The following is a 13294-nucleotide window of genomic DNA, read 5'->3' on the forward strand; positions in this document are numbered from 1 at the left end:
CTACAGAGGAAGCAATGGAGTTTGGGATTTGAACACACAACTGGCTCTGACCTCTACTTGTGCTACTTTCCCCATTGATGGAGTGCTTGCAATTTAATTTACAAGTGAAAATAATGAGCATATAAACACAACTTTACATTTTAACACAATGATCCATACAGTGTAAAAATAGCCTGGAAGTTGGATTACACTTACATTGCAAGTTGTATAAATAGTGCAGATTCATAGGGAGCGCGTGACCAGTGAAGCTTGCTGAAGGAGCTGTTTTTGAAGACAAATACATCTGCTTCAGCAAGTGGGTAGACATGATTCATTATGTGTGTGTGTATATATATAGATATATAATATGTATATACATATTATATCTTAAAGTAATTCTTAGAAAATTATTGCCCCAAATTCTGTTGATGCAAATGTGCCTTACCATGCATTGCAAACTGAATCAATAATGTTGAGGCAAAACAGTCTGTCTCTTGCTAGGTAAAAATCTACCCCAAAGTGCTTAAAGCAATCATTTTGTTATCCCATTTCACAATTTTCTGGTTAGAAATTCAGGCAGCGGGTAACTGGAAGACTCTCCTGCTTTGCTTGGTATTGACTGAGTCGCTTGGCGGTACTCAGGATTCATCTGGAATCCTCAATGGTGGCATTACTCACATGTGGCCCCTTCTTGGGGATGGCTGGGACCGTGAGCTCTGCTGGGTCTTTTGTAGTCCCCATGTGGCCTCACACTCTCTCCATGTCCTTCCTTCAGTAAGGAAGCACTTCTATATGGCAGCTCAGGCTGCAGGGGCCCAAGACCAGGCTGCCAGTCCTCTTAAAGGCTAAACCTAGAGTCGGCACATCATCAGTTCTGCTACAAACTTTTGGTCTAAGCAATCTCAAGTCAGCATAGATTCACGGGTAGTAGAAACAGACCCTACTTCTTGATGTCAGAGCATTTGTGACCATCTTTAATCTGCCACTCAAATTGGTAGTACCTCATAGCACTTTTTAGTTTAAAACCCAAAGAGGCCATGACTGAATAAAAGCCACCTTGAGAATGTGTTCACTGCAAGGCATCCTTCCTGAGACCCACGGGGCTTCTAATGACCTGCCGGTGGACTTGTGCAGTGGCAGCCAACCTTCTCAGTAGAAAAGTGAATTAAAGTCTTCCAGTAAACTGATAATACTCTAATTTTAGTTTATGAATATCAAATTTTCATAGCCTTTATAACTCACTGCAGAGGTTACCAGTAATGTTATGTGAAACCAGAATTCTAGTACCATCTGGATAGTCTCAGTATCACAGCCTAGAGCAATTATTTGGATACAGGTTATTTTTGTGGAGATGATTCCAGGAAGCAGGAGTGAGCAGAGAGAATGAGATAAGGGAAGGTGGGTCAGTAGAAAAAAAGCAGGGGGGTGGCATGGGGGAGCCTTCTTTTTCATTGAAGTAGCTGTTGTGGGCAACCAGGGCTCAGTTCCAATGAGAAGTATATAGAAGGCCTTCCAGAATTTACACCTGAACAACAGGAGGATAGACACTGTCAAGACAAGCCTGGGATATAGGAAATTATTCCTATTTCATGGTTTGGAAAGGGAGGTTATAAAGGGCTGCATATCCAACCCAAAGGTGAAGTAGTGGGAGATTTACAGAAGGCTGGATGACTCTAGAGTCTCTTCTAAGGCAGAAAGACCCCAAAGCCCTTTTTCCCAGTACACACTGATAACCAGATTGGTCTTTGATGGGGTCTGTTAGTGGATCGGTCTGTTAGTGAATCATATGGCTGATCTGGCACAAACTTGCCTTCCCTAGGCCACTAGCCACATCCAGAAATGCTAGGAAGTTGCTTCCTGGGCCATTTTATCTCATCTTGTCTTCTTTCCCCATAGCCCATGCATTGGCCGGGAGCAGTTGGAGAGTATCTCTTTGATCCAGAAGCCAAAGACTTGTCAACCTGTCTCTGAGCCACCTATTCAGAGTATGCACATGGGTATGAACCAGGCCAGGGGCCAGGTTTTGTGGTCAAGGAAACTTTAAGTGACACTTGCTTTGATTCTTTTGTTATTTCTTCATTATGCTTCATCAATCATGTTTGTAGCCTTTTTGTTTTGAAAAGTATCTCCCAAATTTCATATGGTCAGAAAGAGTGCTTGTAACGCACCTTTAGCTATGAACCTGAAATGTGTTAGAGCTGGTGGAAAGATTCCCAGTACTCTGGTCCAGTATGAAGAACCTGCTGTGAAATGATATGGTTGGAAAACTCATCATACGGTTTAGTCACAACTCTTCATGCAGGCCCAAAATATCACCTCCACTATATCAGAAACCATATGTAGAGTAGGCGGCATTGCCTTCTGCCACATCCTCCAGGCAATTCCCCAATGGAATGTAAAGAGATTCCAGAACTGAAGGAAATATTTATGCTTAATGAGCATTAAGCCTGTGAATTGAATCTGGGTGACTCTCATGAACTGTCTGCCAGGTTAGGCCATGGTCCCTGGGGCAGTAGGAATGTGGAAAACATTGAGTGGATGGTCACCACTTGGGGCTTTTCCCCCTGGGCTCTCTGATGGGAATTGAGTGTCCCACCCAGGATTCCAGACCACCCAGAACAAACTCAGGGCTCTCTTTCTGTCTCCTACAAGACCCAAGCTGGGGGAAGCACCGTAGGGCACGTATGCTGGACTGTGGGGCCTTATCACCCTCTGACAATTAGAGGACCAGAGGGAAAGCCTTGCTGTCTCATCTCTGCTCTAATTTTATTTTTAGTTTTCCATGCCAGCAAGTATATCTCTGCTCAAATTCTGCCTTGTCTCAAGACCAAAAAAACAAAACAAAACAAAACAAAACAAAACAAAACAAAAAACCTACAGTGAGTTGTATGGAGAACAAGTAAATCCCATGGCCCTGCTTCTGCTCTCTTAGCTCAAACTTAACCAGCATTGATCCAGTGAGGTTCATCAGAAGTATGTGTTCAGTAATCCATTCAGTGTGTTTGTGTTTGTGTGTGTGTGTGTGTGTGTTTATGAGAGAGAGAGAGAGAGAGAGAGAGAGAGAGACAGAAAGAGAAGGAGAGAAAGAGAGAGAGAGAGAGAGAGAGAGAGATACTGTCTCCTGGGGTTGGGGAAACACAGTGTAGGTCTTTGTTGCCCCCTTAGGGTCACAAAATAACAGGAGGAAGAGCTTTTCAGCCAAAGCCAGTCAAGAAATTGTGCAAGTGACACTGAACCGGGATCCAAGTTGTGGTTTTGGTAAGTAGGCTCCCAGCAGGTGATGCCCAGTGTTTCATTCCTCTTTCTGGGCTTTCCTCTCCCAGTTGACTATTTTTCATTTATCACTTCTGGTTCAAAGTTTTCCTTCTTGGGCTAATAAGGTTTGAGGGTATATGTCATGAAAATCTTAGTTGTTTAAAAAAAAAAATCCTAGTACCATGTGACAACATTTCTCTAGTATATTTAGATTCTTAGCGATGGGGAGGAACACAAAATCTTTTCATCTCTTAACTACTTACCACATTAACACTTTAGACCATTAGGATAAGAAATAATACATGGAGACAAGGTAATTGATTAAAAAACATCTCTTTCCATCCCTGATTATCTACTGGAGCAAAATCTGGTACACATTCATGGGCAGTGGTCCTAGCTCTAGCTGTGCTTACTGATAAGGGTCAATTTACTTTTCTCCATGTGTCAAGGAAGAGTAGAAAGAGCTGTTTGAGGATCAGAGGACATAGATACTAATATCAGTCACTTGGTAGCTGTGTGATCTCAAGCAAATAACCTAACCTCTCTAAGCTACAAAATCATTAAGTATCATCTTATGAAAAAATCATCTTGGATTACAGGTTTTGTCATTAATGAGGGTGAAGATGTAGGCAAAGTTTATCCTGTCATCTTTATATCTTCTCTTATACCTGGGGGACCAGCTGAAAAAGCTAAAAAGATCAAACCAGGTATGTCTTCTTTTTAAAATGACCTGAGGTGCCACTTTAAGGAATGGCTCTTTCTTGAAGGTATTGAGAACTTTAATTTTTTCAGGAGCCGATACTAGCCTTGAATCACATCAGTCTGGAGGGCTTTACATTTGACATGGCTGTTAGAATGATTCAGAATTCTCCTGACAATATAGAATTAATCATCTCTCAGTCAAAAGGTGTGTCAGCCTGCTTTCAGAAGTTTGGCGGGGTGGGGGGGGACCCTCCTCTATTATCAGTATGTTATTGCTATGGGGTTTTGGATCTTTAAGCCCATGCAGGTCTTTTGCATTGCTTTCCTTGTGACTTTCAAAGAAGCAATGTAATGGCACAAATCAATAAGCCCTGCAATTTCAGGGGCAGAATGAACTCTACTGGTGCTTGTCCTGCTGAATAGGAGTAGCCTATGCTATCCTTTATTGGAAATGGCCAATACACCCATTGGATTTTTTTGGTTCACTCTTCCTGCATGGCAGGGAAGACATTCTTTTTGTTACTGAAGTCAGTATAGAAAGTGATTGTTCCAGGATTTCTACATAGGTGGAGCTTAGGTGTGGGAAGGACACTGGGGAAATGTTCTTGAAGCTGAATTTGCATAGCAGGCATGCTGTTCTTACTTGGCGTGCATGTTAGAGATCAACCAAAAAGGTAACTTTTTTTTCCAACATGATTTTATTCATCCTTTATATAAGTAGTATGGCAAAACAATCATTTACAGCAAAGAAAAATATGCTTAATTGGGGCAGGTTTGGAGGGGGACTGATGGAGGTAATGGGGGAGGGGAACATTCGCTCTGAGTTACCTGCATTTTGCTTGGATGATCCTGTAATTTTACAGCTGACTGCCTGCAAATTCAGGCTCATGGGATTTATCCTCACACTCCAGAAGCATTGCACAATTTCCCTTATGTACACAATCCTTCATATCACACCAACCAGCATTTTCTAGGTCCTAACTATAGATATTCCATTTCCCTGCCCTCTGAAAATCATGCACACTCTCTCATTCTTGACATCTATACATCATCACCAACAGATGACTTTCCCAGGTGTTACAATCTCCCTGGTTCAGAGGTCATGGAGGGAAGAGGTGTAGCAAAGCTGGTGCCTCAGTCAGGACCTTTCATCCCAATCTTAGAGTTGACCGAGGGGCCTGCCCCAGCACTTCTAACACCAGAGACCCAGCTCACTTACGCTGTTGGATTTCCCAAAGTTCTTACCACAATAATTTACTCTCCTTGTATTCCCTGCCACACTTTCCATGGGGTAGGAAGAAAAGGAGAAATAAAATCATCCTTTTTTTTTTTAAATCAAGATATATAATGCAATTGATCTGGGCTCAATATAGTGTTGTTTAAGGATGATGGCCCATTGTGATGGGGAGATGTCAAAAATTGACACTCAAAGTCTTCCAGGTTCAAAGCACAGTCACATCTTAAAATACTAGACAGCAGGGCCTCCCCTGGTGGCGCAGTGGTTGAGAGCTGGGCTGCGAGGCTGCTTGCAGCCTCTGCAGCACCAGTTCAGTCCCCGGCTGCTGGCGAGGGTCCCACATGGCACAACAGACCTCTCCTGCCATGCCCACAGCTCCCCTCGGCAGCGTATTTCGTCAGTCTGCCTGTTCTGTTCCCCACTCTGGCTCTGGTGAGTTCTCTTGCCCTCCCGCACTTCTGACTGTACCCAGTGCTTGTATAATAAATAAATAAATAAAAGTTAAAAAAAAAAAAGAATACTAGATAGCAGATTTCCCACAGTGCCCATGGATAACTTGTCCTCTCTCCCAGGGGCTTCAGTGACTTGTTGCTAACACTGCCTCATCACAGTTGGGATTCCTCACACAACTGCTACCATTACCAGAGGAAGATGTCTCCATGGTGATGCTTGATAGGTCTTGACCTCTATGAATTTCTATTTGGCTAAGCTGCTGTGAGGGCAGGCAGTTCAGATCAGGGACAAGACAGATAATATTTCCATGATAAACAGCCATCACTGACTACAATAGGTTGAGTTTTAATTAGCCACAGAAGGTCTCCCAGCTTGCGTTTCTATTAGACAGGACACAAGTTCACAGCTTGACTTTTAAATTCAACCATAAGTCCCATTCTTGTCTCTTACGGAGGGTGTCGAGGAAATGGAACAGATGCTTTCAGTATTGCTAGAGGACAATGAAGTGGACTCTATGAACAAATTGGCCAGGAATGAGGCATTATGGAGTGGTGACCCCACCAATCCCTACTGATCCCTTTAGATTTGAATGTCTTCAAATCTAATTCATTAAATTAAATTCAGTGTGTGAGTTTGGGAACTAATGAATCCAATGAACCTGGATGCTAATGGATCTGTATCAAAAGCGGTAAGCCTATTGGTGTGTTTACATATACAGATCCAAAGGTAATATAAATAAAATGCCTCTTTCCCGTGTGCATTTGTTGACTAGTTAACATAAACATATTAACAGTGAATACATCTGTTGAGGGCCTTCTGAGATGTAGTCATTCTATCTGGTTCTCTCATATATAGTATCTCTAGATTTCATCTGTAAGACTTACCAACCATACAAGGTAGTTGATATTATCTCTAGGTAAAGGGAAATTGAGGTTCAGAAATGTTAAGTATTTTTCCCAAGGTTTTATCTATTGATTCTCGACCTTGTCGTCTTTCCTTTGTTCTGTGCTTGTTCAAAGGTCAGACACAGGGTTTAAAAGTAATAGGTGGCTCAGCCTTCATAGGAAGTCCATGGTTAGTTATTGCCAAGCTCCCAAAAAGGATCTGATGTGTTCTGCTTTGGGGATTACAAGTGTGCTCAGCAGGGTCTATAGATGAGACTGGGTTTAAGAGCACCACCAATTGCTAGTTATGGAATCTTGGTAAGCTTCTTAATTTTTTTTGACTATGCTTTCTCATATTTGAACAGAGATAACACCTTCCCGGTGGGTATGTTGAAAGATGGAGGGGTGTGTGTATGTGTGTGTGTGTGTGTGTTTCTCTGTGTGTATGCGTACTGCCCATCACACTATGGGGGATCTGGTATTATTGACTCTCTATTACTCCTGTGTTTTCATAGTTGTATTGCAAAATTTCATTTAAGTTTCGAATCACATCCAGAATCATCCCTCCATTCTAAATACAACATCCATCATGATGTGCAAAGCTCACATCATTCCCAGCAGCTATAAAAGGTCTCTCAGTCATTGGAATAAAGCCCTGCACCCCATGTAGAGATACCACTGAGATACCAACCTTTCCAAGTTGTTGACTCCTTCTTGGCTTGTTTTTATAGGTGTTTGTGGTAATCCCTCAAACAAGGAGAAGGATAACACAGCCAATTCTGGGATTTTCTCCACAGACAGCCTGAGCAATGGGCACCAGGAAAGTTTTCTGTCACACACAAGAGACCATGAGAGAAACAGTGAAGCACTTGAAATGGCTGGGACTCAGAGTTTAATGCCCAGGTTGGGACCTCAGGTCTCCTTTCTGCCATTAAAGGTAATCATCCCCTTGGTTGCCTCTGTAGAATTTGGAGGAAAGAGAATAGGCTGTGGAGCCTAACAGTGCTGGATCCAAGTCCTTTTTTGCCCTTTATTTGCCATGTCAGAGGGGGATGCATCTCAGCTTTCTCAAGTACAAAATGGAAGTAAATGAATTTATGGTTGTTGAGAAGACTGTAAAGTGGGAAAGGCAAAGCTTAGGTCACAGGGCTCAGTGTTTGAACCTCTAGTGTCCTTAGTCATTAACTATAATTGTTCCTTATAATACCGCTGGTTGCTGCCAAGGTCAATGTGTGGACAACCAGGCCTATCTCATATTCTTGACCTCTAGTTGGTCTCAAGGTGCCAACAGGTGAGCAGGTGAGTGCTAAGAGGTGCCACTGCCTATGCAGGTTAACTGCCCTCATGCTATCTTTATTTTTGCTTGTTTGATGCAGGGTCCTGGGTCTTGTCCTCCAGCACCTTCAGAAACTAATGCCAGTGAAATCTACTTTGTAGAACTGGTTAAAGAAGATGACACACTTGGATTCAGCGTGACTGTAAGAGTTATTAGGCGAGCTTACAGAAAAGTAAACAGTAGGAAAGACGCTCATTTGAAACCTTGGTGGGCATTTCATTCAGCCCACAACTCCAGAAGTGTGCTCTCTGGGTGCCAGCAGCACGTGGAAAGTGGATGCACCAAAAAGACCCTGCGATGCCTGGGTCAGGGAGGGAGTTTAAGGACAAATTGGGAGACCCAGAGCAAATGTGGGGTGAGCAGGAACTCTCAGCAGTGTGGCTGAGCTGATTCCAAGGTTATGCTGAATACCGAGGAGAAGACAAAAGGGTGGGGCTGCAGGGACACAGGCCAAAGGTTGAGTGGGGTGCTCCGTGGCCAGCCAGGGCTGGGTCATGTTCATAGATGAACCTGGTCCTCCTGCCTCCAAGGCCAGGATGAGCATTTTGCATTTGGTTTCTGCAGAGAACAGAGGGGAAAAAAAACTTCGAAATACAATCCCACTGATGTGAAAATATGTGTGCATACATGCATAAAATAAATTAAAAGAAAAAGAGCTTTTTAGTGATCTGTGGAGAAGTTTGATGATTATTAAGCTAAAAAAAAAAAGTAAGTTGAAGTATAATAGGCACTTTAATTCTACTTTTCTATCACAAACACACACACAAGACACAAGACGTGCCTTCGGCCCTGTGGCCTATCCACCTACCCTGGTCGCTGCCTGTAGAGAGGGGCAGTGGTGTGGCACATCCATGTGACTGGTTCCTGAGCACGTGCCTTGGCCAGTGCAGGAGCGGGATGTGGACAGCCCCCTTAATTGCCTTGTCTCCTCACACTTCTGATGAGCTCCAAACCTGACTGTCCAGGGGATAATATGGTCCAAACAAAGAGGTGAATGTCTAAGATGGTGTCACATGATGATGCACTGAAGGGATAGAGCGGCAGGCAAGTGGGGGCTTCCTTAGTCAAGGAGGTCAGGAAGGTCCCTCCAGAAGGAGATGGACAGGTGGTGTGTTTTCCATTGTGTTTTTCAGGGTGGCATTAACACAAGTGTGCTCCATGGTGGTATCTATGTGAAATCCATCGTTCCTGGAGGGCCGGCTGCCAAGGAAGGGCAGATCCTGCAGGGTGAGGCGCAGGGTCGTACTGGACACTGCATTCTGAGGTGTGATGAGTCCTGGCCTGGGAAGGCAGCTCCTGGCCTCCCTGATTCTACTCTGACACCTTGTGTAAATGTTGCCTCTCCAGGTCAATGTTTCCTCACCTGGAAAGGGGGTAATTCAACCTGGCCAGGCCACTGATGTGGGGACTGAATGTTTTTGGTGGCACATTGCACAGCATAAAATGACTTAAAGTGATAAATTCTTTTTTTTTTTTAATAGAGGCATGTTATTTATTTATTTGTTTGTTTGTTTGTTTGTTATACATGCACTGGGTACAGTCAGAAGCGCGGGAGGGTGAGAGAATTCACCAGAGCCAGAGCGGGGTGCAGAGCAGGCAGAAGGACCGAAGTACACTGCTGAGGGGAGCAGCGGGCGGCAGGAGAGGTCTGCGCGCCATGCGGGACCCTCCTCCAGTGGCTGGGGAGCAGCCGGGGATCGAACCGGCACCGCAGAGATCGCGGGCAGCTTCGCAACCCAGCGCTCAACCGCTGCGCCACCGGGGAGGCCCTTAAAGTGATAAATTCTTAAAGAGCTTGATGCTGTTTGGCTTTTGTGGCAGAAAATAGTGCTTCTCGTGAGAACAGAGTGTGCTCACATAATGATTTCCTGTTTAGTGTGGGAGCAGCACTGTGAGCCTTCTCTCTGCCCTTCCTCATGTCCACTGAGGAAGCTTTGTTCTTCAAAACAGCCAGAATTGAGCCAAAAAAGGCACCTCACATCGTACTCATCTCCAATCCCCCTAGAATTTGTGTTCCTGGCGTCAACCACGTCCCTTTGACTTTTTTTTTTTTTAAGTAAAACACTTTCAGAAAACAGAAATATTACCCCTAAGAAATTTGAAAATACCTTCAGGAACTGTTACCTAGGGAGGCAGAAAGGCAAGACTGTCACAGCAAGTTCTACCACCCCAGAAACCAACTATCAAGAGCCTTCTCTATCATCTTCTCCGTCACTGCTCCTGAAGAGGTTCAGAGTGGCTGGCACTGGGCAGGAGGGCTTTTTGCAGCATGTTCCCTGCCCCTCCTGAGACTACATGGAGGGACGCTGGGTGGGAGCTTCCCCGAAAAGCTGTGTGGCCCTGTGGAAAAGCTCCTGTGGCCCCAGGAGCATGACATCTGTCCCTTTCCCAGGTGACCAGCTCTTGCAGGTGGATGGAGTGAGTCTGTGTGGCCTCACCCACAAGCAGGCCGTGCAGTGCCTCAAGGGTTCTGGACAGGTGAGTGCGTGGTTAGCAGGGAGATTCCCTTCCTTTCCAGGGCTTTCCTGGACAGCATCAGAAATTGCAGTTGTCTCTGGTGGGGCAAGCAGGAAGCAAAACAAGACTTTCTTTCTTTTTCTTCTCTTTCACTTCCTTTAACCACCACTTTTCTATGGAGAAAAGAAAGCCAGGATGAAGCAGACAGATGTTTTGAAGTAGAAAACCTCACCCCCTATAAATAGGTTGAATAACTGTCTTTTCATTTGCAGAGAATTCTGGAATTAGACAGCTGAACAGAGCTGATGGAGTGAGACCTTGTGGATCTCCTGTCTGACTCTGGCTGCCCCTCACCTCTCTAGTCCAGCCCTAGCTGATCAGTGCTTCCTTTTGCCTTCAGGCCTTCTCACCAACCTGCCCTCCTCCTCCCCCAACCCCTGCCAGATTATCCCTCTGTGTGAGGGCAGGCCTTAATCTCCTGGGCTTCTTTTCATAACAAATAAGCAGATATTCAAAATGCCCAGGCATTCACTCATTACATAACTCCTATTCTATGCAGTACCCAGGCAGCTTCTGGGTGTCAGGGCCTCTGCTTGAGGGTGGGAGCCTTTACTTGCCTCTTGCCTCTGTGTTCTAAACACCAGAGCTGGCATTGCCATCTCAGTAAGTTAGGAGTTGGGAGAGACAGAAAAGTCTTCTGGGGGCCCTTCTAACAAACCACAGGGCAGAAGGGTCCCTTTTTCCTTCCTTTTCCAAGCAGTCTTTTGGCATTTACTTAAATTTGGCAAACTTGGTTGATATATTTTGAGAACAGAGCCATAATTTATTAGTTATCTTTGTTCTATAAATCTTTGCAAATGAACTTGGTTATAGAAGATACTTGGCTGGCCTATTGGCAGCAATCTCAGGAGGGCATTGCCACCTGGATCAGGGGTTTGGTGCTGAATGATTATTGCAGCAGACAGTGAAGACTCTTGATTGGAAGCTTGACATTTCCAAAAGGCTGCCAGGTGATATTTAGCAATGGGTTCTTGAATTATACTTTGGTTAAAAGAGTATAGAGTATGTGTGGAAGAAAGAAGAAGAGGAAATTGAACCAGAAAGAAGAGGGATGCCAAGACTGGTATAGGCTTGGGATACCATGCTGTGGAGGGGGAAAAGGGACTCTTTGACTTTTAAGAAACAGGAAAAATTGGAGACTCTTAATCAGAAGTGTTGCACATTCAATTTGTGGCTTAGTTAGATCCACAGATAACCACGATGGGCTGGAGCTGTAGTTAGGGGCCAGGAAGCCGAGTTAGCCACAATCGGCTGAGCATCGATAGCAGGAGAGGGAATGGAGGAAGAGGAGCAATAAGGGAGATTTGGAGAGCATGCAAGCCATAGGAAACAGATGGCTCTTTGGAGGGCAGAGGTGGGAAAGCTGGACCACTGCAGCATGGCCTTGGGGAAGGGGGGAGGCTAGCTGGAGATAGTTCGAAATTCTGAGAGAGCATATGCAAGGGAAGGCCTGTTTTAATGTTTTAGGCAGAATGAAGAGGGGGAGACAAGGATGCATAAAAGGAAGAAGATGAATTTGGCCTTAAATACACTAAAAAAGTGGTACATGTGTTAGTTCTAGGAGCATTTGTCCAAGAGAGAGTTGGAAATACAGTTTTGGATCCTATCAAATAGCCTAAATTGAAGATTTTGATTTGAGAAGCAGCTACTGGAATTATCAGAAAATTAAGAGGCATTTGCAGAGTGAAAGGAGAGATTCCTGTCTGCCATATGAAGTATAAATGGAGTTTGTCCATCTGTCCTTCCAGGTTGCAAGACTGGTCTTACAGAGGAGAGGCCCCAGGACTGCACAGCAGTGTCCTGCTAATGACAGGATAGGAGATGAATGCACAACTGTTTCCTTGGCAACAGCCTTGCCTGGCAGGCCCCTGAGCTGTGTCTCAGCGACAGATGGTGAGAGGAGAGAGAATCGAGTGTTACTATTGTCATGTCATCCTGTGCCGCTTTTGAACTGTCAGCTCAAAAGGGAAAGCAGGAAGGCTTCTTCTGGGTTCTTAAAAGAAAAGCCCGCAGTGCTGATCATGATGCAGCTGACTTTCTGATGCAATGGAAGCTAAATTAGTGAAATACGTTTCTAGAAAAAATAATGTATTGTGCCAAAAATGATTCTTTCCCCAAGTCTCCTGAGCCTTTCTGATCAGCAGCTGGAATGTTTGTGTTTAAGATTTTCAGGGATGAAATTGGAGTGAAAGGTCGTGCATATTCTGGCCAAAGCTCTGCATTCCAGCCAGTACATTTGTAACAAAAGAGCTGAGGATTGATGTGGCAGGTGGGAAGAGGAAAATACCTAGTCTTGTAATCAGCATCAATTTATAAAGCAAATCCAAGATGAATTTACAGGGGTGTCATTTCAAATAATGACAAATCTTCTGATGGGCTGCCTCTCTGCACCTCCTTGTGGTTTTGTTTCCTGCTAGGAAAGCACTTATTTCCTCAGTAGATCATGAATTGGGGCTTAGCTATTTTTCACTGCCTTTATAGAGAATTTCCAGCCCTGCTGCAGGAGGTATAAGTCAGACTGAATGCCAGGTAGCAATGGTGAATAATGGGGCTGGATGGAGAGAAAAGTGTGCAACTTAAAACAAGTCTGTGTCCTCTTTCTTGCTTCTTTGCCTACTCCAGTGAGGGCTTTTGAGAAACTGACTACAAAATGAGCTTATGGTGATGGTAAATTTGTCCATACAACACACTTGAATCTAACCTCTTTAGGATCCTATATTCTTGCCTCGGATCAAAGTTTACAAGTTAATACTCTGTCTCTACTGATTGCTTGACAACTGAGTTAGTGAAGGCAGACTAGGGGAAGCCCAGGGCCTCTGTAGCTGCCATATTATCTATGTTCCTGGGACAGTGTCATTCTTAGGTGCCCAGAGGCAGCTCTGTTCTGTCTTATGTCAGTCCACACAGCTAAATGAAATAGCAGCTAAAACA

The 13294-nt window shown here is 44.3% G+C and overlaps 1 protein-coding gene across 1 annotated transcript in view; it reads left to right on the forward strand.

Annotated features, from left to right (window-relative positions):
- Positions 1–13294, forward strand: part of FRMPD2 (FERM and PDZ domain containing 2) — a gene marked incomplete at both ends in the record, with an annotated part of 81393 nt that overhangs the window by 57151 nt on the left and 10948 nt on the right. Inside the window, 9 exons of the mRNA XM_084245431.1 lie at positions 1876–1976; positions 3145–3237; positions 3834–3943; positions 4027–4141; positions 7242–7447; positions 7887–7988; positions 8980–9073; positions 10239–10324; positions 12112–12256. Coding sequence (XP_084101557.1) covers positions 1876–1976; positions 3145–3237; positions 3834–3943; positions 4027–4141; positions 7242–7447; positions 7887–7988; positions 8980–9073; positions 10239–10324; positions 12112–12256 — 1052 coding nt within the window. The remainder of the gene's footprint in view (positions 1–1875; positions 1977–3144; positions 3238–3833; positions 3944–4026; positions 4142–7241; positions 7448–7886; positions 7989–8979; positions 9074–10238; positions 10325–12111; positions 12257–13294) is intronic.

Source organism: Talpa europaea (assembly GCF_964194135.1).
Source record: "Talpa europaea genome assembly, chromosome: 10".
Taxonomy (NCBI): Eukaryota; Metazoa; Chordata; class Mammalia; order Eulipotyphla; family Talpidae; genus Talpa; species Talpa europaea.